This window comes from Ursus americanus, chromosome 1 (assembly GCF_024610735.1).
Source record: "Ursus americanus isolate L20-20 chromosome 1, mUrsAme1.1.p, whole genome shotgun sequence".
NCBI classification, from domain to species: domain Eukaryota; kingdom Metazoa; phylum Chordata; class Mammalia; order Carnivora; family Ursidae; genus Ursus; species Ursus americanus.
In genome coordinates this window covers 77,723,877-77,747,361 of record NC_142127.1, presented here as the reverse complement: position 1 = coordinate 77,747,361, position 23,485 = coordinate 77,723,877, and the positions used below count along the sequence as shown (strand labels likewise).

At 37.3% G+C, this 23,485-nt stretch overlaps 1 protein-coding gene across 6 annotated transcripts in view; it reads right to left on the bottom strand.

Annotated features, from left to right (window-relative positions):
• PARD3B (par-3 family cell polarity regulator beta) overlaps positions 1-23,485 on the bottom strand; it is a 980,330-nt gene that overhangs the window by 816,094 nt on the left and 140,751 nt on the right. For all 6 annotated transcript variants that reach the window (XM_045806556.2, XM_045806555.2, XM_045806554.2 and 3 more), the window contains exon 2: positions 18,154-18,255. In XM_045806556.2, coding sequence (XP_045662512.2) covers positions 18,154-18,255 — 102 coding nt within the window. The remainder of the gene's footprint in view (positions 1-18,153; positions 18,256-23,485) is intronic.

The window sequence follows — 23,485 nt, the reverse complement described above, 5'->3', positions numbered from 1 at the left end:
AGTCAAAAGCTTTAAAGACCCCACATGTCTCTACAAATCCAAATATATTCTCAAGGATATCTGCCCTATTTTATGCAAAATAAAAAATGCTCACATCATGAGCAATTCTGGAGATGGATAGTGGTGATGACTGTACAACAATGTGAACAGACTTAGTGCCAGTGGACGCTACACTTAGACATGATTAAAATGGTAAATTTTGTTCTGTTTTACCACAAAAAAAGCAAAACTCCTTTATGAGCTGCCTCTCTTGCCTGAACATTAATTTCCTTCTATTCTATTCTGAAACGTTTATGCTTTATCTGAAAGAACTTTGCTATTCGTTTCCTAAATGTATGCTCTGATACAGTGTAACAGGTTCCAATGAACTTTTCTGATGTTTGGCACTCAGTCACTAACTCCCTTGAATTTTTAAGGAGCCAAGAAAGATGAAGAAATTCCTAGAAATGTGCCTTATTTTATGCCATCAAATTTACCACCATAAAATATGAGCTTTCTTTATAAATCATGCAGTAATATAAGATAAGCTATGTGGGATGCAGCCGTGAACACTCTCAATATGTGATGGGACATGAGGCAGAATCCAGGAGTACCACAGGAAGGCATATTGTAACTGTACCCCTCTAAAATGAAATGGCATGCTTCGAAATTGGTTATTTTTTTAATGATTAAGCTAACGAGTTCTGAACTTTTAACCTATATGGATTTCATAATTACACAGCTTGAAATCCTCATCAGAAAATCTGTCTGCTCCTGAAATTCAAATCATTTTATAATCTTGAATAATGCATGGCAACTCTACAGAAATTAAAACATTTCACAGAAGAAATTCACAACCTATTTTTTTTTTACCAGAGCATAAAGCAACAGAAATTAGCTGTTGCTTCCTTTAGTCAGCCCAGCTCCTTGCTCCACACACCCCCAGCTCTTTAACAAGGGGCAGCTTATTGCTTTTTATATCAACTACATAATGGGTATGGATTCACGGCACAAACCTTTTAGTACATGAGCCAGTACAGAGACCATTCAGTAGAGTTCCCCAAAAAATACCACAAGCATGGAAAAACGAACTCTATCTAAGCATGGTAGTTAAGAACTCTGGCTTTTTGGTCAGAGTGTAAATTCCTGGCTCAGCCACACCCTGGCTCTGGGACAGTGAGCAAACCATGTAATTCTGTTGTCAGCATTAGTTTCTTCATCTTTAAAATGGGGATAATAGATCTACCTCACTGTAATCCTGAAGAGTCTATCAGAGAATGTAAGTAAATCTTTTTAGCAGTGTGTCTCATACTTGGTAAACTCTCAGTGACGTAAATTCTAGTTAGAATCATAAATACTACTCTAATTACAGTCACACAATTCTGTAATAACAATTTTCATGTTTACAAAGGCTTCCTCAGTAGAAGGCATCTGCAAATATGTTTCTTCTCCATTGGTGAAAAAAAAAATGTATTGTGTGGTATTAATAAAATGCTAGACGATAGGTAAATCCACAACATTCCACATAAATTTTTAAAACATAACACAGACTTAAGATTTTTTAAAGTTAGACTTGTCTTTAAGCTCTTCATATATGCTTTTCAAAGCAGAAATATTTTCAATTAATCACACCTAATAATTTACCATTAATCTCCTGTAAAACAAATGGAAATTTTTCTTCTAAACACGAACAGAGATCAGAGCCAATATACAGCTGCCTAGGTAAGCAACCAGCTCAGTAAGCTCCATTAACATGGTCTTACAGTTTCCTAGACAGGAATTCTATGCTGTACTTAAAGTTCTGAAAGTCATTTTCTAAAATATCCTAAGATTCTTATACTGAAAATACATCTTGCTTTTAAAATTTGCCTACAGTAACTAGATTAATTATTGACCAGAATTGTAACAAAAACTTCAAAGAGCAAGGAAGAGGCTAAAAATCCCCAAACAAGGATAGAATACTATCATAAAACATTAAAAATCACCTTTCATGAGATATCATCGCACACTGGTCAGAATGGCTAAAATTAACAAGTCAGGAAACAATGGATGTTGGTGAGGATGTGGAGAAAGGGGAACCCTCTCACACTGTTGGTGGGAAAGCAAGCTGGTACAGCCATTTTGGAAAACAGTATGGAGGTTCCCCAAAAAGTTAAAAATAGAACTACCCTATGACCCAGCAATTGTACTATTAGGTATTTATCCAAAGGATACAAAAATGCTGATTCAAAGGGGCACATGCACCCCAATGTTTATAGCAGCATTATCAACAACAGCCAAATTATGAAAAGAGCCCAATATCCATCGACAGATGAGTGGATAAAGAAGCAGTGGTATATATATACCACGTAATATTACTCAGCCATCAAAAAGAATGAACTCTTGACATTTGCAATGACATGGACAGAACTAGAGGGTATTATGCTAAGCGAAATAAGTCAGAGAAAGATAAATATCATATGATTTCACTCATATGTGGAATTTAAGAAACAAAACAGATGAACATAGGGGAAGGGAAGGAAAAACAAAATAAGCTAAAAACAGAGAGGGAGGCAAAGCAAAAGAGACTCTTAACTATAGAAAAAGTATCGAAGGTTGCTGGAGGGGCAAGGTGAGCGGATGCACTAAGTGGGTGACAGGCATTAAGGAGGGCACTTGCTGGGATGAGCACTGGGTGTTATATACAACTGATGAATCGCTAAATTCTACTCCTGAAACCAGTACTACACTATATGTTAACTAACTTGAATTTAAATTTAAAAAAATCCTTTTTCAAAGAATAAAAACATAGCAGTAATTTTAAATAGTTTTAAACCAAAGGGAAAATCCTACAAGGGTGTTTCTTGTTCAGCACTCCTGTCCTACCACATTTGTTCTTAAAATATTGTTTGTTTTGACACTATCTTTGTGTCACTCAAATGCAGCAACAAAGTCACATATAAAAGTTGTCCAGGCTTCGACAAATTCCTAAAACAAAGCATTCAGGCTATACTTTAAACACTGTAACCAAGACACTGGCATTGTCCCAAAATAAATGATGGGGAGTACAAAGTGGATGCCAGGTTTTATGCATGCTTGCAGCTCCAGATCTAATGGACAGTGAAAGGAGGTATTTTAAAACAATGATTTGGCTTAAGTATTACTCAACTAGATGTCATAATAAAAGATTATGTGTCAAAAATTCAATCCAGAGCTGCATTCCTCTCCTTATATGGAGACACTATAAAATTTTTAAAATCTATGTTATTTATTTCATATAAAATGTATTACAGTCAAAATAGTGCTCAGAGAATTCTAGCCATAATTATTTTCGTTGTATAAAAAGCCAATTTTATGGGGCGCCTGGGTAGTGCAGTCGTTAAGTGTCTGCCTTCAGCTCAGGGTGTGACCCCAGGGTCCTGGGATCAAGTCCCACATCAGGCTCCTCCGCTGGGAGCCTGCTTCTTCCTCTCCCACTCCCCCTGCTTGTGTTCCCTCTCTCGAAGGCGGTCTCTATCTCTTCAAATAAATAAAAATAAAATCTTTAAAAAAAAAGCCAATTTTAAAATGAAGTTGTAACTAAAATTTAAAAATTTCTAACTCCCCAAATTATGTTGACTTTCAGTGACATTAGGCCATCAGATTCTACAGTTGAATAAAAGAAACACTTTTCCATTTAAGAGGGAAATATTTAGTTTTGGAAAAATCTAAGCAGTATGTTGAGTTAAATTACCAGGAAAGAGACTTCCATAGTATTCATTTCAATAAATGTGATATTTATTTTCAGCTTCTGACTTCCAAAGAACAGCAAAGATTTAAACACAGTACTTTAGCATATTTGATGTTCTACTTTGATTTGAATATTCATTTCAAATATCAATGTAGCAAGAAATATACAAGTTCTCAATCTAAGTTCTCTTGAAACATGCCAATTCAATAAGTTTTCTTTTTGTGTGTATACACACAAAAGATACTAAAGTTTAAAATTAAAACTTGGCCAACCAGAAGCGGCATTCCATATTTTAATGCATTATATATGAGCACAAGATTCATCTCAGATTGAAGTCTCTGTGAAGTGCAAAATATTTCATATTATGTTCAATCATTGCAGTTAAATACTTAACTTCCTTAAATAGAAGTCTCCATTTGGGAAAGAGACATCTAAATAGTTGGAGTGTTTATGCCTTTGACATTAGGTTTCCCGAAGGAAATGTCAACATTTTTATCGTTTTTCTATCACTTTCTTATTCATATTATTCTTTGTTACTTGTTTTATTTGGATGTTTATCATAGCACATCCTTTTTTCAAGTCATCAGCACACGGAGTCTGTGAATTATTTTTTCATCCAGTCACATTCATGCCCCCAACTCCAACACTTCTCACTTAACCTCCAAACTTCCTAAATAAACCAAAATAGCCCCTGTAGTTTGAGGAGAGGGGGCAAGTTCTCCAGCAAGTTCAAAGAACTGCTTTTAACTGCCATGAAGGTACCTCAGAAAAAAAAATTATTTAAATGTCACAATGTGAAGAACCACTGTCTTTATATTACTTAAGTATGGGTCGCATTGGCTTTATCACAAAAATGTTCCTAATGTCCATGCTGTGAGTACTCCCTCTGCCTTGATGATAGAAAAAAATGCCCATTCTGCCCCAGCTAGTGGCCCAGGGCCACCTGGGCGTCTGTGCGCTGCTCTTGCTACACCTAGAACACCTAGACACCTCTGTATAACTTGGATACTGGGTAGGAGAACAATGACCCATGTGTCAGGTCAACAGCTCCAGTTCTTTCTGGAGGATTGGGGAAGATTCTGAAAACTAGCAAAACTTAAGTACTAAGGGGAAGCTGGAGTATTAACCATACTATTATCTCATGGCACTGGAGAGCTATTTACAAGATTATTATACTTGACGCTAAGTTCTTAAACTGCCTGAGTTTTTTGTATTGTTTTGGATTTTTCTTTTTTTTTTTTTCTTCATAGTTTCCAGATTCTTCATGTAAAATAAGTTTGCATCTAGTGAAAGAGAAATCCCAACATTTCAAGATCAGCAGTGAACACTTCTTCCATGTTATTAAAATAAAAATTAGGAAGACCGGATTAAGAAAGGACCTCTGGGAAAACCAGCCTCTGTGCTCCTCTGTGAGACACAGATCAACTTAACTACTTATGTTTTAAGTATCTAAAAAGGCCAAAAACAGAACTCGTTCTGATTCCCCAGTCCCTAGAATGCTGGCTGTAAATACATAATTTTTTAAAGAATGAGTGAAATAGCAAGAGTTTATGTTTAATAGTTTAATATCATGAATTTCTTCCTTCTAGGAAAAACAAAATCAACAATAATGCATAATAAAAAATTTAAAATAGAAAAATAGAATTCTTACCAAATGGAAACAGTCCACATTAATCTTGTTTATTAAATCAAAGTCATGCAAACCAAACAATTGAAATACATATTTTAACCTTAAGGGGCTTAAATCTTTCATCAACAATTCAAAAATTTCTGAGAAAATAGAGCTAAGTAACTTGGCAGAACCATCAATAAAACTCAGAAAACTTTTCAAATTAACAACGTTAGAAAACTAAAAAAGGGAAGAACACATAGGCCCTAATCATGAGGGAATGAAGAGGAGTGGGAAAATGGAGCCCACAGTCCTACAACAGTGGGAAAGAAGTGGGAAACTTTTATCTGTGAGTCACAGAAAAGTGTAACTGAAACAGAAGGAAATATAAGGTAATACAAGACTCATGTAATTGGAGGTCCCGAGCTCCGATGGGCTTCAGCGTAGACGAATCCCCTGGCTCAGGACCCATGTCCCAGAGATTCCCTGGGGTCTGGCGGCTTCTACAGCATGCTGGAAGCTGGATGGCTGTCACAGTTCTAAGGCTCTGAGAGTAAAATTCAGAGGGAACTTCTCCCACAAGACCAAGGAAAGAGCTTTCCCAGATGGCCTCAGCTAACTGCTCTTCGAGCATCGTTGGCACAAACTGAATCACATGACCATTCTCAAAGAAATCACTGGCACAAGGAACTAGATCGCAGCTGAAGGACCACCCAGACTCACCCTTGCAGACGGGTGGTCATACAGACCAAACTATACAGGCTGCATGTTGAAGGGAGTTACCTGAACAAATGCGGAGTCCTCCTAGGAAGGCAAAAGTGAAGAACGGATGCTGGGTAAGCAAACAATAATACAACTGTGTAATACATAGGCCAACCCTGTATTTCTAGATGGAAATGCACGCCTCATAGGCTCACAGTTGGCCTGTTGTGGGTCAAATACACTCCAAACCTAAAAGAGCAATCCCAGGCAAATGTTTGCTCAACTCTTATGTTTTCTCAACGACTGAGGGTCTGTGTTTCACAAAACAGCATATGCTTCACTGAAGAGCTATTCGTTATATTGAACTGTTACGTACTTCCTTCCTTAAACCTCATTGGACCAACTTGTTGGGATTCAGTGGATGAGTTCATTCCTTCTTTTCTATGATCCCCCGAATACGTGAGGACACTTAGCAGGTTCCCTTGCACCCTCTCCTCTCAAGTACAGTACCAAGGCTCTTCCATCTCCACAATATTAAGTATTTCCATTTTTAAATAATGACCCAAAAGCTTTGTAAGATTTCTACTTAAAAGGTGAGCTACTTAGACCACCCCATTATGCCATCATTTTAGGTTCATTTTTGAACTGGTACACAGTGGCTACACTAAGCTAGTAGTCTAGAAAATCAGGTTCTAGCCCTGGTATCAAGAACTAGGAGATTCTTCAACTTTTTTTGTGTGTGTGTATATATAAATATATCTGCATATTTCAGATTGTTGGGCTATTACAATCGCCTCAAATTATTATTTTGCAGTCTTTTTGTTCTGTTTATGATTAAGTATTTTGTAAATATGTGTTTCACTCGTAACATTTTGGATTGAAATTAATAAAGATAATATGAACAAGTATTTATGCTATTATCTCCTCTGATTAAAGTCTGCACAATGAGTCTTCTTTATTATTAAGGAAATGTCATTTGATCCTTCAAAATTGATTCATAACATCAGAAGAAGGGAAGCTAAAAAGAGAACTTAAAAACTTAAAGCAGTAAATATAAAGTGCAGTAATCCTGCCAAAATTCTCTAAGTGAAGTTTCCATATTTATGATGGGGAAGTACACGTTATTTTTAACAGGAAATCATATACTTACAGGACTTTAAAAAGCTACAATTTTTAAAAGCCGAATTTAACGAAATTCTTATTTACTAAAAATGTATCTATGAATGCAAGGCATCTATACATGTAAATGGAATTTGTAACAAGTATCACAACAGAAAGGTTATAAACATTAATTTGATTCCAAGAGCAGCTCCAAAAAAGTTCACCTGATTCACAATGTGGCTCATTAATAACATCAAATGAGTCCGAGCTCCTGGAAACGTAAGGACCTGTATAGTAAGAGATTAACTAGGAATGCAGCACATGGCCAGTCCCATGAAACTGCTGAAGAGCTCACAGTCTCCCGGTGAAATAAAGGAGCTAAATAGTTGCTTGCCTAAGCTTGTCGGTACTGAGACCTATCCCTACTGCTGTTTTGTTTTTCCCTAGCCATGGGGTTTCAGGTATTCAGGTGCTTTTCTTTCCATAAAATTTTCTCTGATTTCTTAAGATCTCTCCTAAGACAGAGAATACCCCCTGCTCTTCAAAGAAGCACGCAGTCCCCCTCCATTTTCAGAAACCTACTGCCAGTCATTAAAACAGGAACCACATAGTGATTATATACACAGAAATGGTAACAGAGTCCAGAATCTTGGAAAGCTCTGGGAGACTGTCTTTGTACTATAGTTTATTCCTTCCCTCTTGTCTGTACGTAGAAGCTCTGGTATCTTTGCTTCCCAGCCATTCAATTCCCAACAGTAAATTTAATCCCTCAGTAACTTGCCTCTTCCTACAACCCTCAGAGCTGCCTTCTTTCCAGGTTGAAGGAGTCCCTGTTGTCTTGGACGCCTTGGTGGATACAAAGAGAAGACTGGTTTTTTTCCACATAACCAGCCTCCTTCTTTCCAAACCTCTCTCAGAGACATCCCTCTTCGCCTGGCTCAGTGTCCTTCTCCATAGCAAGTCCCTCCTGGACTACAAGTAATATTTGCTCCAACACCTGAGGACCTCTGTCGCAATGGGTAAGAACAAAGGGCTCTATTGGTTTGGCACATCAAGTTCAAAGTGTTACCATATTCTTAATTTCATTTGATCCTCCTAGGAACCCAGTGATGTCAGTGAGATAGGGTATCTGATTTTATAAATGAGAAAACAGAGGTTGAGCTATGTTAGAATAGCAAGAAAAACCTGGATTCAAACTGCCAAAAGCCCAATGCTCTAACACTTCACACCTGACAGTATTCCTTCAGGGAAGCTGGTTTTAGCTAGACGTTAGGCAGAACGCAATCTGACTGAGCTGATACACACGTAGGCAATGATGGTATGACACCCGATTAGCACCGAGAGGCATTTGCATTTTTCAAAGAGGATATTTTATAACTGAGGTAGCTTTCTATTTGGTGTAATTTCGGGTATTTTAATGAAATTGCCATTTGTAAGTTATATAAGTCAAAAATAGATGTATTTTAAAAATAATAATGGTCCCATACCTCTTGGGCACAGATAGCTTCAAAAGAACCTAATGAGAGAGCACGCGAGCATTGGGAGAACGGCGTCCAATAACATCTGGCTAAAGGCATGTTATAATGGTGAAAATGTTCATTGATTCTTTTTTTTAGAATTACATGTTTCGCTCTAAGTAAAGCATTACTGTAATCTCAAGTTTTATTGGCTTTTTCCCTTCAACCAAACTTGAAGTTTTCCACATATATCAAACATTTTCTTCTGTTTATTCTTCTTTCCTGTACTCAAATGCCTAACTAAGTTAACAGCACCACCAAGCTTGAAAATTTCTTTTCTTTCCAACCTCTGGTGAAATCTTCGCATCGCAGATGTGTGCAACAAACAAGCACGCTTGGGGCAAGTATACACACACACTGCACACACAGATCTGCATACAGACTCTCTCCTCACGCACGCGCACACAACTATATTTGCCAACAAGCTAAACTGCAGAAGACACCGGGGAGAACGAATTTGACATGGCCGTTATCTGGATCACTTTGCTTGAAGTTACTACTTTCCAACACCATTCGTCTTTGCCACAGTAAGGTCACAAAGGCATGGATTCCAAAGTGCTCCTTTGAGGTTGAAAGTGCCCACAAACTGCCTCTTAATGACATAGTTAAAAGAGACAATATAATTTGGTGGAAGAAAATGAAGGACAATTATAAATCTTCAAGTACCAGCTCTCTCACTAACTAAAATCAAACATGTTTATTAAATGCTAAACCACAGGTAACAAGTCAGTTGTCAAAAAATATTTTAAAAGGCTATCTCAGGGGGCACCTGGGTGGGTCACAGGGTTAAGTATCTGCCTTTGGCTCAGGTCATGATCCCAGGGAACCTGCTTCTCCCTCTCCCTCTGCAGCTCCCCTGCTTGTGCTATCTTGCTCTTTCTCAAATAAATAAATAAAATGTTTAAAATAAAATAAAATAAAAATAAAAGGCTATCTCAGTCATAAAGGAGCATGTAAGACATTTGGGGAGACAAAACTAAGGCTTAAGTTAGACCATAAAAATTTTTTTTATATTCTTTTGTTTTGGTTTTGGCTTTAAGTATTTATTATTTTATTATTTCATTTATGTAAGTTCTACAACCCAATGTGGGGCTTGAACTCACAACCCCAGGATCAAGAGTCACAGGTTCTATGCACTGAGCCAGCCAGGTGCCCCAAACCATAAAATTCTTGAGAATTCTAAGATGGCAATTGATACATGTAACTAAGCAATAGTGTATTTTTTTCAAAGGGACTGCTAAATGATTTCTATAAAATTGCAGAGCACAGGGAATTTACTTAGGGTTGGGATGGTCCGCAAATACTGACTAGAAAAAAATATAATTTGATCTGGATCTTGAAAGATGGGTAAGAATTGAGCAGCATAAATATATTTTCACCTGTTGATAGTACTTTATAACTTCCTTTTTATTTTTACATACTTCTCAACCTTCCCAATGACGCTTATGAGAAAGAGATTATTTATCATTCTCATTTATCGAGAAAAAAAAAAAGCTTAAAGTTGGTCATGACTTACTACAGACCTAATAACATGCACACATAAATATGCATTCGTTCACTCCTCTATTCCACTCCACAGCCATCTGAACAGGTGCAAAGTGCCACCCGCTATCACAGGCAGTGGGAACACAGCAGTGAATAGAACAAAGACCCTCTCCTCGTGGAGCTTACATTTTGTAACATATACAGCTGACCCTTGAACCACATGGGCTGTTAGGGGCCCTAACTGGCACACCCCGTAGTCTAAAATCCATGTGTAACTTTGACTCACCCAAAATTTAATACTACTGGCCTAGTGTTGACCAAAGCCTTACCAACAACAGAGATGATTAATACATATGTTGTATATTATATATTATATACTGTATTCTTACAGGAAAGTAAGCTAGAGAAAAAAATGTTTTTAAGAAAACCACAAGAAAGAAAAAACACACAGTACTGTACTGAATTTATCCAAAAAATCCACATATAAGTGGATCGTGTTGTTCAAGGGTCAACTACAGAATAGATCTTCGATAAGGCAGGAAATAGGGACAAGGACACACTAGACAGGTGAAACATAAAGAAAGCTCTGAAGCAAGAAAGTGCCAGGTACATAAGAGAACAGTCAGTACAGCAGTTTCATTACCGTTGAGGTTTGAGAAGGCGGAGTCTGAGAGAGCGAGTTTGGGGGATACGAATTTTGGGCTGGATTCAGTACACACTGAAAGGAATGGTGGACTTGATCAATATTACATTAGCAATAGTAGCATATGATATAGTAGTAACAGCAGTATAGTAGAGTGTAGGAATAGTTTTCTTTTTAAAGATTTTATTTATTTATTTGAGAGAGAGACTAGAGACAGAGCATGGTGGGGGGGGGGAGGGAGAGGGAGAGAGAGCACAAGCAGGGGGAGTGGCAGAGGGAGAAGCAGACTCCCGCTGAGCAGGGAGCCTGATGTGGGGCTGGATCCCAGGACCCTGGGATCACGACCTTTGCCAAAGGCAGATGTGTAACCGACTGAGCCACCCAGGAGCCCCAGGATAGTTTATTATATATAAAATAGTAGTATATTAATTATAATAGCACCTAACACTCAGTGGTGACTTACTACAGGACAGGTACGCTCCTAAATACTTTACATGTATTAACTTGTAAAATGAGTACACTTTTTAGCTCCAAATGCCCATGAGGAAACTAAAGACAAAGAGATTAAGTAACTTGCCCAAAGCCACACAGATAGCAGAGCCAAGCAATGCACGGACTCTGCCTGTCAGGAATAAGCTCTTAGCCTCTGCTTGCACTCATGGCACAGAACAGGGGTGGGAAGCTAAACGCAAGACCACCAATTCCTTATCAATAAATAACCTTGCCTGAAATTTTACCGATTTAAATTTGCTAGCTGTGGAAATGCAAAGAGAGGAGCAGACACATGCGACAAGTTAAAGAAAAGAATAAATGGATTTACTAACTGCATTTTTTAAACGATGGCAGGTTCAAACCTGAAAGACTAAGAGAAGATATTCGTATCAATAGAAATAAGGAAGCCAAATGGAGGAAGCCAATTTGGAGGGAGGGAAAGGGAGTGGTTTTAATACATACCAGATGTTATCAGCATTTAGGGAAGAAATGCGGAAATGAACTCAGAGAAGACATCAGCTGGAAATATGGAGCCCTTCAAACTTCCTGGTTCAGATTTTTTTTTTTTTTTTTTCAAGAGAATGGGTTTAGGCCACATGACTGCTGAGGTCTCTTCTGGGTCCATGACTCCGTAATTTTGTAATTCAATAAGCATAGAATATCTATCCTTAGAAGGTTTCACATAGAATTTCTTGGCCAAGAGGTTTTGCATGGACTCTGGAAACATTCTGAAAACTTCCTCTCAAATATGGTTTCATAACTTCAACACTCCCCCCAAAAAACAAAACAAAACAAAAGCAAAAAATACCCAAATCCCTCCCCCCAAAAAAATCAACACCCAGGAACCAAAGAAAAATTGAGAAGAAGAAAACCCCCCAAAACACCATATTCTGACTTGTTAAAAAATCAAGGGCTTAAAAAGGTGTTTTCCCTTGAAATGGGAGCTTCACTGACAGAATAACTCAAAATGAGGTAATTAAAGCAGGACCTTTTTTTTTTAAGGAGTCTAACTTAATTAAGCATCCCTTACCTACCGAAAAACACAAACTGCATAAACTGTCCAACTGCATACTGAAAAAGTTATATACTTCATCACAACCAGCTATTTGCCTTTCATCCAGTGAACAGGAAGATAGGAAGAAGTCTAAATGTAAAGGAGTTTTATAAATGCACAGATTTTGCTTCAATCCTCCTAAGGTGACATAAAAGCAAAGGTCAATATTGGTAGGGATGAGCTCCCTGAAGAAATAAAAACCATTGGTCGAAATATTCACTCTGGTTTTACTATCCACTACGCAGTTTGAGCTGGACTAAAAATACAATAAAACTGAGAATGAAATAGAGCCAAAAACATCATCACATTCAGGGAGTTATCGCCTGTAAGCTGCTTTCCAGGTAGCTGTGGATTCCACTAGGGGGCAACAGAGCGTGTTCAGAGAGCGACGTGGGCTTCAGGACAGTGTCTGGTTTTAGGTCACTAGTTCAGTGCGCAAAACAGTCTCCATCGCAAAAGCACACTGGATCCCTGAATGTCTCCTCTATTACCAAGCACTGTGTTCTGATAAAAGGATTCCTGTTTTAAAGTTAAAGTTAGTCATACTGGCATTTTTATTTCTCAATAATACATAAATCCAAATGTTTTGTCATAATAAAGTTTCTTCCCATAAAATTATCACACAATTTAATAACTTTCCAACAAATTTAATAAGATTTTTTAAAAAACTGAATGTACTACCTATAGCCTTTGATATTTTAATACTTAAATTTAAAGCATTTAATGATTAAATCAAAATGCACAGGTAAAAAACATACTAACAACACTATCACAATATTCAACAGCTAACATTTGGGCACTTACTATATACCATACTATACTGAAAACTTAATACAGTTTTCAGACACTAATCCTATAAGATAAAAACCAATATTATATCCATTTTACAAATAGGCAAATTAAGGCTAATAGAAATGAAACTTATCTAAGGACTCATAGATATCATGAGTGCTTCCTGAGGCCAACCCACCATTACTAGAAACCAAGAGATTTGGGCATTTCTCCAAAATTAATGCCTGTGATAGTCAAAATTTAGTCAACTATAGAAACATTCTTTCATTGTACTTTACCACATAATAAAATTTTACTTTTGTGTATGTATTTACTTTTTGTAAAACCATGGCAGTAATCCAATTTATATAACAAGTTATAATTGCTGTATTTCAGTGTCATATTGCAAATGCCTCCTACAAACAAGAAATAATAACAACAAGGAAGACAATCATTAAAAAAGTTCAATACTCAGGTTCTCACACTCAAAAAAAATATCAGCTAATGCTAAGCTTTGCAGGGGCTTTGTTGGATGTTAATCTGTAGACTTCTTAGAGTCATTATGTATTACAATGAGAAACTGGTAAGTCAATATTACATAGCTCTGGTGTGACCCTGAAATTATTTCTACACAAGACAACAGCATAACATTCAAGGCCTGAAGAGCGAGGACTCACCCCAGCGATGGAGATTCAATTTGTGATGTACCTTGGAAAGAATGCACAGATTGATCAACTAATCTGAAACATAAGACATTTTCCTTGTCCTACAAAATCTCAAAGCCCAACTTGTCAAAACCATCATCATTTTAAAAGTTTAAAATAGGATAAGAGACGCTATATTAGTATCCTACTGATGTTATGTCACTCCAAACACGGTAGCTTCAAGCAATACAAATTTATTTTATAATTCTAGAGCTAAGACATCTGAAATAGGTCTCATTGGGCTAAAATCAAGAGGTCAGCAGGGCTGTATTCCATATGGAAGCTCTATAGGAGAATTCACTCCTTTTCTTTTCCAGATTCTAGAACCTGCCTGCATTCTTTAGCTCCATTTTTTTTTAAGATTTTATTATTTTTAAGTAATCTCTATACCCTACACAGGGCTTGAACTTAGAACCCCAAGATGAAGACTCACATGCTCTACCGACTGAGCCAGCTAGGTGCCCTTGGCTCCATTTTTAAAGTCAGCACTGGACAGTCAACTCTTTTCACATTGTATCTAATACCAACTCTCTTGCCCGCCTTCCAATTATAAGGACTTTTCTGATTATACCTGGCTCACTCAAATAATCCAGAATAATCCCCCCCCCCCGATTTTAACATCCTTAATCACATTTGCAAAGACCCTTTTCCCATGTAACATACATCTCACTGGTTCTGGGCATCGGGAGTAGCTATCTTTAGAGGCTATTACTCTAAAGCAGACAGCACAGCATATAATTTGTGCACATTCTGCAATCCTTCTGAAAAGTAGTTACTGAAATACAGAATATATTTTCCTACAAAACGGTATATAGTTGTTAGACAAGTGCAGTCTACCAAGTTCTCAAAGGAGTAAGCTGGAACATGGAGAAAGGGATGCAAGGGACAGCAATGCAGGCAAAACACTTTTACAATAAATTAGGTACAGGCTTCAGGCAAAGAGAGTTGAATTTATATATGTGTGATATATTAATTCAAAACAACTTTGTTACGCTCCATAGCGCTATTACCTATCTTTCCTTAACAACGGTGTTACATAAAAATAAATTAATGCTTATTTATAACTCATGAATTTTCATAATTAGCCATTACAGATACAAACACCCAACACGCTGCTTGGCACATGGCAGAAGAACAGAGGAGTATGGAAATTAACTTCTAGCCTGATTCTACCACTTACAGCCTGTGTGATCATCAGCAAGTCGCTTACAATTTCTGGGGCTAGTCTCCGAAATTAAAAATAGGGATAATAAATAGCTCCTGCCCGCAGGGTCGCTGTGAAATAAAGTAGAATATATAATTGCCAAAGACATTCTCGGCCACTGTTAGTGCTCCATGAAATGTTAAGTAGTTGTTATTGGGTGAACGACGTCAGTAGCCTTGGGCTGCCAGAGAAAAGGCAGTAGCAAAAAACTGTAAATTTTTAGGTACTTATCCCAAAGAACTTGAATCTTCGAACAGATACATAAAACTGGAGAATTTTTAAGAATGACTGTTACAACTGGATAATTAAGTCACACCATAAGATTGTACACAAATATTAGTTATCATAAGATGCAAAATTCCAAAGCTGCTCCAATAATAAATATTTTGATAAAACATAGGATAGAAATATTGCAACATGGTTAAAAACTTGGCTCCCCTGTGAAGGGGCTCTACTGGGAAAGCAAGTTAAAACAGAACAAAAAACCTCCCAGGGAGGCACCACGTGCACCACGCACTGTGTTGGCCCGAGGAATAATTGAGATAAGACCAACCGCAAACCACCTCTGCCACCCGAAGTTTTGAAAGTCATTTATTTAGAAAACTGTGTGATCGTAAGTAGAATACCACTCAGCCTCTAATTTCAGTCTTCGCAGAGGTGTACTGGATGGCTCTTCCTTACACTAAATAAATGGCCTCAGCCTGCACTGCTTTCTGATTCTAAATTTGCTTGTTTCTCCTGCTTCCTCCTTTGGGGCTGGGCTATCAAAGGTGCCTAACTGCCATTTTCACCTGTAGTGAGAGGCTTTCCTAGGGAGTCGAGGTAAGTGGGCGTTGGCCAAAGATTACGTACATCCTTCCATGCCTCTTGGGCTTGCATTCTATATTCTGAATGCAAGAGATTCTTAGACAGCTACATTGAAAATTGGTGAACTGTAGTTTTATCTAAAGCTTGATACTATATCAAATTCACCCAAGATCCTTTGAGACATCAGTAAACACTTAGAAGTATCATTTCTAATTACTTCTTAATCTAAACTTACCAAAAAAAAAAAAAAGTAAGGTTAAACAAAGTTTGGCAGAACCTTCTTTCCACGCTAGATAAACTATCCGAAAATCTTCAGACTGCAGAGACAATGTCAGGGAAAAAAACCGATGCTCTCTTTTTCACTTAACATTATTTTTAAAAAGGAAAAATGGGAGCCTGTATTTTTTCCGGCAACATCCACAGTGTACGTTCTCATCTACTCTGCAGCACAATACCAATCAGGCTCCGTGTGTTTGATGTGAAAGCACATTAAGGAAATAGGGGTACCTGCACCCAAACAGCACTAATCCTTTGCTAGGATTTTAACTGACTACCTCATTTTTTTCACCTGATTCAGTAGCAGTGAAGTCCCTTTAAAACCGAGATTACATATAATAAAAGCTGTTTCTGTGTCTAGTAAATGGATTATAGTTAAAAAGGGCACCGCCAGGATAGTTAAAAAGAATTCTCTAAATGGAAGAGCTCTGTAGGACAAATGATTTCCCTGAGCACTGCTCATGGAAACATCCTTCCTGTAATTAGGTCTTGGATAAGGCTGGGATGAGACATTTTCTTCTGGCCCTTCTTAAACTTGCTACTTTTTGGCGTTTAATTTTAATCCACTGGACATCAGTGAAATCTGAGAAGGAAAGACCTTCTTCATTAACAAACAGACCAAATGCCTAGACTATTTCAAAATAAGAAGATGGCTGCAGGGGCAGAAAGTGAAACAGAAATACAGAAGTGAAAGTCCTCCTCTAAAGTTATCAATGTAAATAATACGTTCTTATTTTCTGGGAGACCAAGCAATCAATAGGAAGTCTACATCAAAATCATGTATAGCAGGAGTCAACTACAGAGAGTAAACGTCTCTTTTTCACTCATTAATTCAGTAAGTGTTCTTCGAGAATCAAGTTTGGGTAAGAGACTGTACCAGATATTATGTATACAAGGAACACAAAGGAAATAAAAATCTTCTGGTCCATGTCATCTAGAACTTACAATCTATTTAGGGAGATAAGTCCCTTATGAAATGAGTAATCATAAAACAAAGCCAATCAGCAAACCAGAGTTGAGTTCCAACAGAAAACAGGGAAAATAAATGGATAGAATGTTCACAAAGACTAACGAAAATCTGAGCAGTCCAAAAAGATCTTACAGAAAAGGAAAGATGTAAATTTTACCTGAGTTCAATAAATCACTTATTCATATTCCAGCGCAGTTGGTTCTCTCTCTCTCTCTCTCTCTCTCTCTCACACACACACACACACACACACACACACACAGCCCCTCCCTGAGAGTTCAGAAAAACAAAAGAGAGAAAACATGCATACACACATAAATTAGCCTAGTACAAACAGCGCTAAGGATACACAGGAGAAGAAACTCTGAAGCAAGGATGCCTCAGGAAGAGCTGTAGTTGATTTGGGAGGACACAGGAACCACTGATGAGAGGAGCCCAACACAGAAGCCGTCATAAAACAATGTGCCTCAACAGCAAAAATTCAGTGTATGACAAATGAAGTCTCCTCTCACACGTTTTCCAGTTTACCATCAGAAGAAAAATCTTGTTAAAATAAGATATTTGCAATGGGATTATTCCCAAGTAGGTGGCAAAATATGTTCCAACTTTTTGCAATATTCAATTTAGTATTTTGTTTTGTTTTTACTTTAGCAATGAAAACAAAGACTACCATGAAAGATGGGTGTTTGCCAGCTACTTTTTTAAAAAAAGGAAAAAATCTTCACCATAGCTCCTCTTAAGATTTTTCTCCCCATTGTATTCTCTGTTTTGAAACACATTCAAATCACAGGCATTGAGCTGAATATTTAGCAAGGGCCAAGAATAAACCCCAGAGCCAACAATGGCAAGAAGAACTCCAACAGCCTCGGAGCCTGATGCTAATTTACTGAGACGCATCAGAAACTCTTGGGAATGAAGTGTCCACTAATTAGGCCACCATGAACAGATTCCCAAACCTTGACAAAGTTTTTCCAAACATCTGATGAAGAACTTTGATTTATGGGCTGTTCAGGTGAAACCTGAGCAGATGGTATCTTTTCATAGTAATTGACACAGGAGTTTGTTAAGGATCTCAATCTCCAGGAAACACATAGCTCTACAGAGAAAAACAAAGAAGAGTTCTAGTCACCAACCTTATCTTTGTCTTCAACGACATCTGCCAAAACATCATCTGGATCCAGGATTCCTCCATCTGTGTATTCTAAGTGATGAATCTTCACCCAGTAGCCAGGATCCTACGGTACAACAATCAACAAGTTCCATGATGTCAACTTTTTAAAAATACAGTTTAATTTAAAAAATAAGTTGATTCATTAAAAATACGCTCTAGTAATGAAATGTTTGAACACCAAAAATAAATGTTACTTTTATTTCGACACACATTTGTCATTTTTATCCTATTTCAGGTAAATCAGTAAATCAAAGCATACATAGTTCATCAATTATCCTGGAAGATAAATTACAATGCAAAAATAAAGTGCCACAGTTATTTGAAAAGCAAATTCAAGAAATTTTTTTATAACTTCAATTTAGGTAATCCCAAGAATACTTGGGAAGAAAAAGGATCATTTTGAGGGTACTCTTTGAAATGGGCTTAGAAATTCAAACTGAGGTTCCTAAAGTTGTCGGGGCGGGGGGTGGGGGGATCAAAAGGCAGAAATCTTTGATGGCATTAGTTGTCACTTCAGAACCTATCAATGGAACGGGGAACCGCTGACCTCTTCATCTTTTTATATCTCCACACACCACGCACGTCCTCAGCTCCAAGATTTGAGACAACAGAGAGAGCAAGAGCTCCACACAGCAGCAGCTCGAACTGTGTTTGGAGCTGAACGAGGAGTTCACTGAACTAGAGTAGTGACTTAGGAGATTTCCAAGTACTATTTTAAAAACCTGCTTAGGAATGTGAAGGCTTAAGGAAAAGAATTATTTTCTCCATTTGATATGTGGCTAAATACTCTGAGGCTAGAACTCAGAATTAAATGATACCACTCATTCAGTTACGTACATACTGAGACAAAGGTCAACCAGAATAATGAGACAAAAACATGAACCAATGAATGAAGAAAAACAGTAGCCAGTTTTTTACCAGAATCCCCAAGCTATCATCAGTTTGACTCTGTGATTCTTAGGAAGCTTCTCAAAGTGGGAATAATTCTTCTAGGATAAAGTGATAAGCCTTTATCATATAAATCTTTATAAAGGATAAGAACTAACACAGCCCACAGAATTCAACTGCAATTTTACAAAAACTAATAGAAACGGCTGTGACATAGGTTCCTTTTTACCTGCCCCCCAATAAAAGGCAAGGACATGCTATTAAATAAAAGTAATGCTTTTAAAGCAGCTACGCAGAGGGCTACTGAAATGTGGCCCAAGTACATAGCTTTTCAATAATCTGACTTGATAAAGTCACAGGCTTAAAAAAATCCAAAGGAATTCTCCCTAGCTAGGCCTTTGACATTTCAAAATTAAGTTTTCTACAGAGTACCTGAAGAGCTATTCCAAGTATCATGAAAGGAATTTCTTTGCTTCTAATATTAGATTTATAGGTGGAAACACTAATGATTAGGAAACTTTAACTACCTGATTCTCTTACCCAGAGAGATCACAAAGATTTGAGCAGTCACTGGATAAGCAGGTAAAGAAAAGCATAGCACACCCATCAATCAGATTCTTTCATCAGAGATCTTTACCAATTCAAGGTGATTATGCTATAAATGGTGAGCTAAGTGCAACAGACTAGATTCTAAATAAGAATACCAGAGCAGACAAAATACTATGTAACAGGCACTGGGCCATAAAGAAAAGAAAGGACTCCCCCTATAATCTTTGGGAATTCAGTCTTTTGGCTATGGCCATGCCACAGGCAACGGATTTTTTCCAAATGTACCCAGGACTTCTCATTGAAATGTATAGGGTATTACATTTTCCTTGTCAAAACTGCCTCCTTACAAAGGGAGTTCAATTTAATTAATTTCTATTAATATTCATTGAGTTGGTTTTTGATATATTACAGCACTGTAGATGCAATCTGTTGATTCTAACCATGTTTGTCAAAGGGATGCATTCTGAAGAGTTCTAAAGAGTTTGGTTTTTTTTATATAGTCAATTACTTAAAAGCAGACATCTATTAAGTTGTCTGCTTTTTTCTCATGCTCAGTTTGTAAAAGCAGATTTTATCACTTAAGACTGCGGTAAACAGCTACCCCCAACAATTGCAGTGTAAGTTAAAGTGCACCTGTTTTCCTGCCTAGATGCAGGAACAGAGAGGAGAAAACCAAGGGCTCTGATTTAAAATAGGAAAACTCAGGAGGTAAGAGGGGACACAATCTGACCAGTAGCAAACGGAGGAGCAGACAGGTGGCAGCATGATGGGGCTGTTAAGCTGCGCAGCATTCTGCTATCACACATACTTGCAGGATCTAAGACCTTCTGGAAAATAAGACCTAGGAGTTGCAGCCACAACATTTATCTCTAATCACCTAATTGTGATTCAAAGGAGTACAAGAGAAGTCTTAAAGAACTAAATCAAGTAATCAAGTTATTTTGAACATCTTGGAATCATATATTCAATCCAAAAAACTTTTTAAGTGAAATATACAGAACATAAAAAAAAAAAACTGCAATTCTAATACTACCATCTCACATCAATACTGCCATTTTATACACTCCAGAAGAGAGACTGAGGATAAGCACATCCAATTCTGAACAAAAACAGCCAAGCTATATCAAAGTCGTCTCAGTTAATATTTTGCATGTCCAAGGGAGGTAAATAAACAAACACAGCACGTACTGACTGTGATTTTGTCCCCATGGTATTTTGGCCACGGTGCTATAGATCACTTTAAGAATATACATACAATATTAGCAGCCAACAGCCATTATAAGACCATAAATTCACCCTGACTCCTTTATGCATGTAAAAACTTCAACCATTACCGTGCAGTCAAGATTTTGCATTTCATTTACTTAGTTTTATTACCACCAGGAATAAAACTGATCAAACATGAAAATATGTTCACATATGTGTCGAGTTTCACACAATCACTTGGAAAAGTTTACTGTACTTTTCAGGATCGTGACATTAATTTATCTTTCTTTTGCACAAATATCTGTAATATATAAAACAAATTATTTTGAAAATATCTCTAGTGAATGTGTTATTCAATAAATCTTCTACTCGTAGTTTCTTAAAGTATTGAAAAATAACATTATTTCCTCTATTTCTGATAGTATCTCATCATATTTTTTAAATAATACACAGTTAACTTAAACACTACTGGAATTTCAAAATTCAGAATAGCCACGAGGATGAACTGGAAAAGGAAACAAATGCATATGCATTATGGAAATAAGACCGTTTTACAAAGAACTTACAATGATCAATGTAGAAACTGTTCCAAATAAGCACTGATATTAGTAGCAATAAATATCCTTCACTGTGGAGAGATGGCATGAAATTTGACCCTAATACCCTAGAAAATCTCTACTGGTCAGAGTTCTGAAGAACAATAATTTTCCATCTGCAGTGTTGGGAGTAGACTGACAAGCCAGATACCAAAGTGCTATTGACTACCAAGCACCGAGATTATGCCAATCATCAAAAGAGGCAAAACTTGGATGGTTCTAAGCAAAATGCTTCTGGTCCAAAAAGAGAAAAAAAAAAAAAAAAAAAAAAAAGCCCGCAATGGCAGCTAGGCTCAAAAGTGCAGTGAGCACTACAAAAGAAAAGCCAATGTTGGAAAAGAGCTGCATTTATCAGTGGTGGCCAATTACAGAGCTCAGTAATGCAGCTGGTTTCCTGGTGACTTAATGTTTTCACACAAATAATCTCACCCACTGGGACAGAAGAACGATTGTAAAAATTAAAGTCAATGGAAAATTAAAATTTTCTTTGTAGAATTTAATTTCATGAATTTGGTGGGATATACCCATAAAATGAGATTTCACCATTTTGATTATCATCATCGTAGCAGACAACTTTAGTGGTTACTACAGGCCAGGTGCTATAGGTACTGTGAGTTTTATATGATTAGCTTGTTTAACCTCAAACAGCCTCAATAGTTATCAGTCCATTTTACAGATGAGAAAAGCAAGGCACGGGTAGGTGAATTGACTTAACTGAGGCTAGAAGCTTAATAAACAGCAGAGCCAAGATGTTCTTTTCAAACAGAGAAAACAAGTGATTTTTTTTTTTTAATCACAAGTACCTAAGAATAAGGCAAGGGGATCAGATCCCCCTCTGTTGCTCCTTAAGTATATGAATCCAGGTCTCTGGGCCTCAGTTGCTTCATCATTAGTAAACATGGAGGCTCTCTGGCCTTCTGCAAAATGCAGCACATGCAAGTCCAAGTGTAGAGGACACAACAGGGCAATAATAGAAGGCCCCAAAATCTCTCCCTAAGTGTGTCCAGTATTTTACAGGTGACGGAAGCTAGAGAACATAAGATCTCATAATCATGGAATTAAAGTTTGGAGAAGCAAGGGAAAAATATCTTCCTGCCAAGAACAGAGAGGAAGCCTGAAGCATCAGAAATTACATAGAGAATTAATGAAGTTTTCCATCCATGCACATTTTAACTACTTCTATCATAATCCTCTGTGGTTATTCTACTATCAAAAGAGAGTTAGGTGCCCCAGAATAGCAGCCAGGAAGGAGACAGTAGTCAGAACAGGTCTAGAGACTGTTTGGGGCAGGTAGAGAGCAAGAGTCTCTGAATAACCAACCACACACAATGTAGGGAAAAATCAGTTCCTGAAAATGACGCCTGAGCAAAGCCTAGCAGAGCAGCACTGACACCTTAAAGAACAGAATTAACCAGAAAAGGCAGTAAAAGGTATTGAGATTATGAGCTGTCCCTGACTTAGAATACTCCTCCAACTTCCTGAAAAACATTGACCAATCCAAATTTGAGAAAAGGGTATGACAAGAACATGAGTTGATGCCACTTTAATCAACTATGTTTCTAAAGAACTCAGGAGAACTAGAACGGCACCAAGGGTTTTTATATGCTGGGTTGAAAGTACTACCCAGCAAATTCAACAGAAATATAAGCCTCAATTTACATTTAAAAATGAAGGTGAATCAGTCCATCTGTAAATTTACTTCCAGCTCTAAAAATCTATGATCCTACCAAAAGAAACTTGATATAGCCACACCAACATCAGATGAAGGAGACTTTAAGAAATATTACTACAGGTAAAGGGAAACATTTCATGATGATAAAAGGGTCAATCCAATGTTAAGAAAACAATCCTAAACCTATGTACCCGATAACATAACTTCAACACATATTGCCCAAATGTACAGGTTTTTTTGCTGTTTTTTTTTTTTTTTTTTTTTTTTAAATAAACCAATCCACTTAACTATAGCAAACTGAGAGTTACTGGAGGGAAGGTGGCGGGGGGTTAAATGAGTGATGGGTATAATCATCACTTGTTGTGATGAGCAGTGGATGTTAT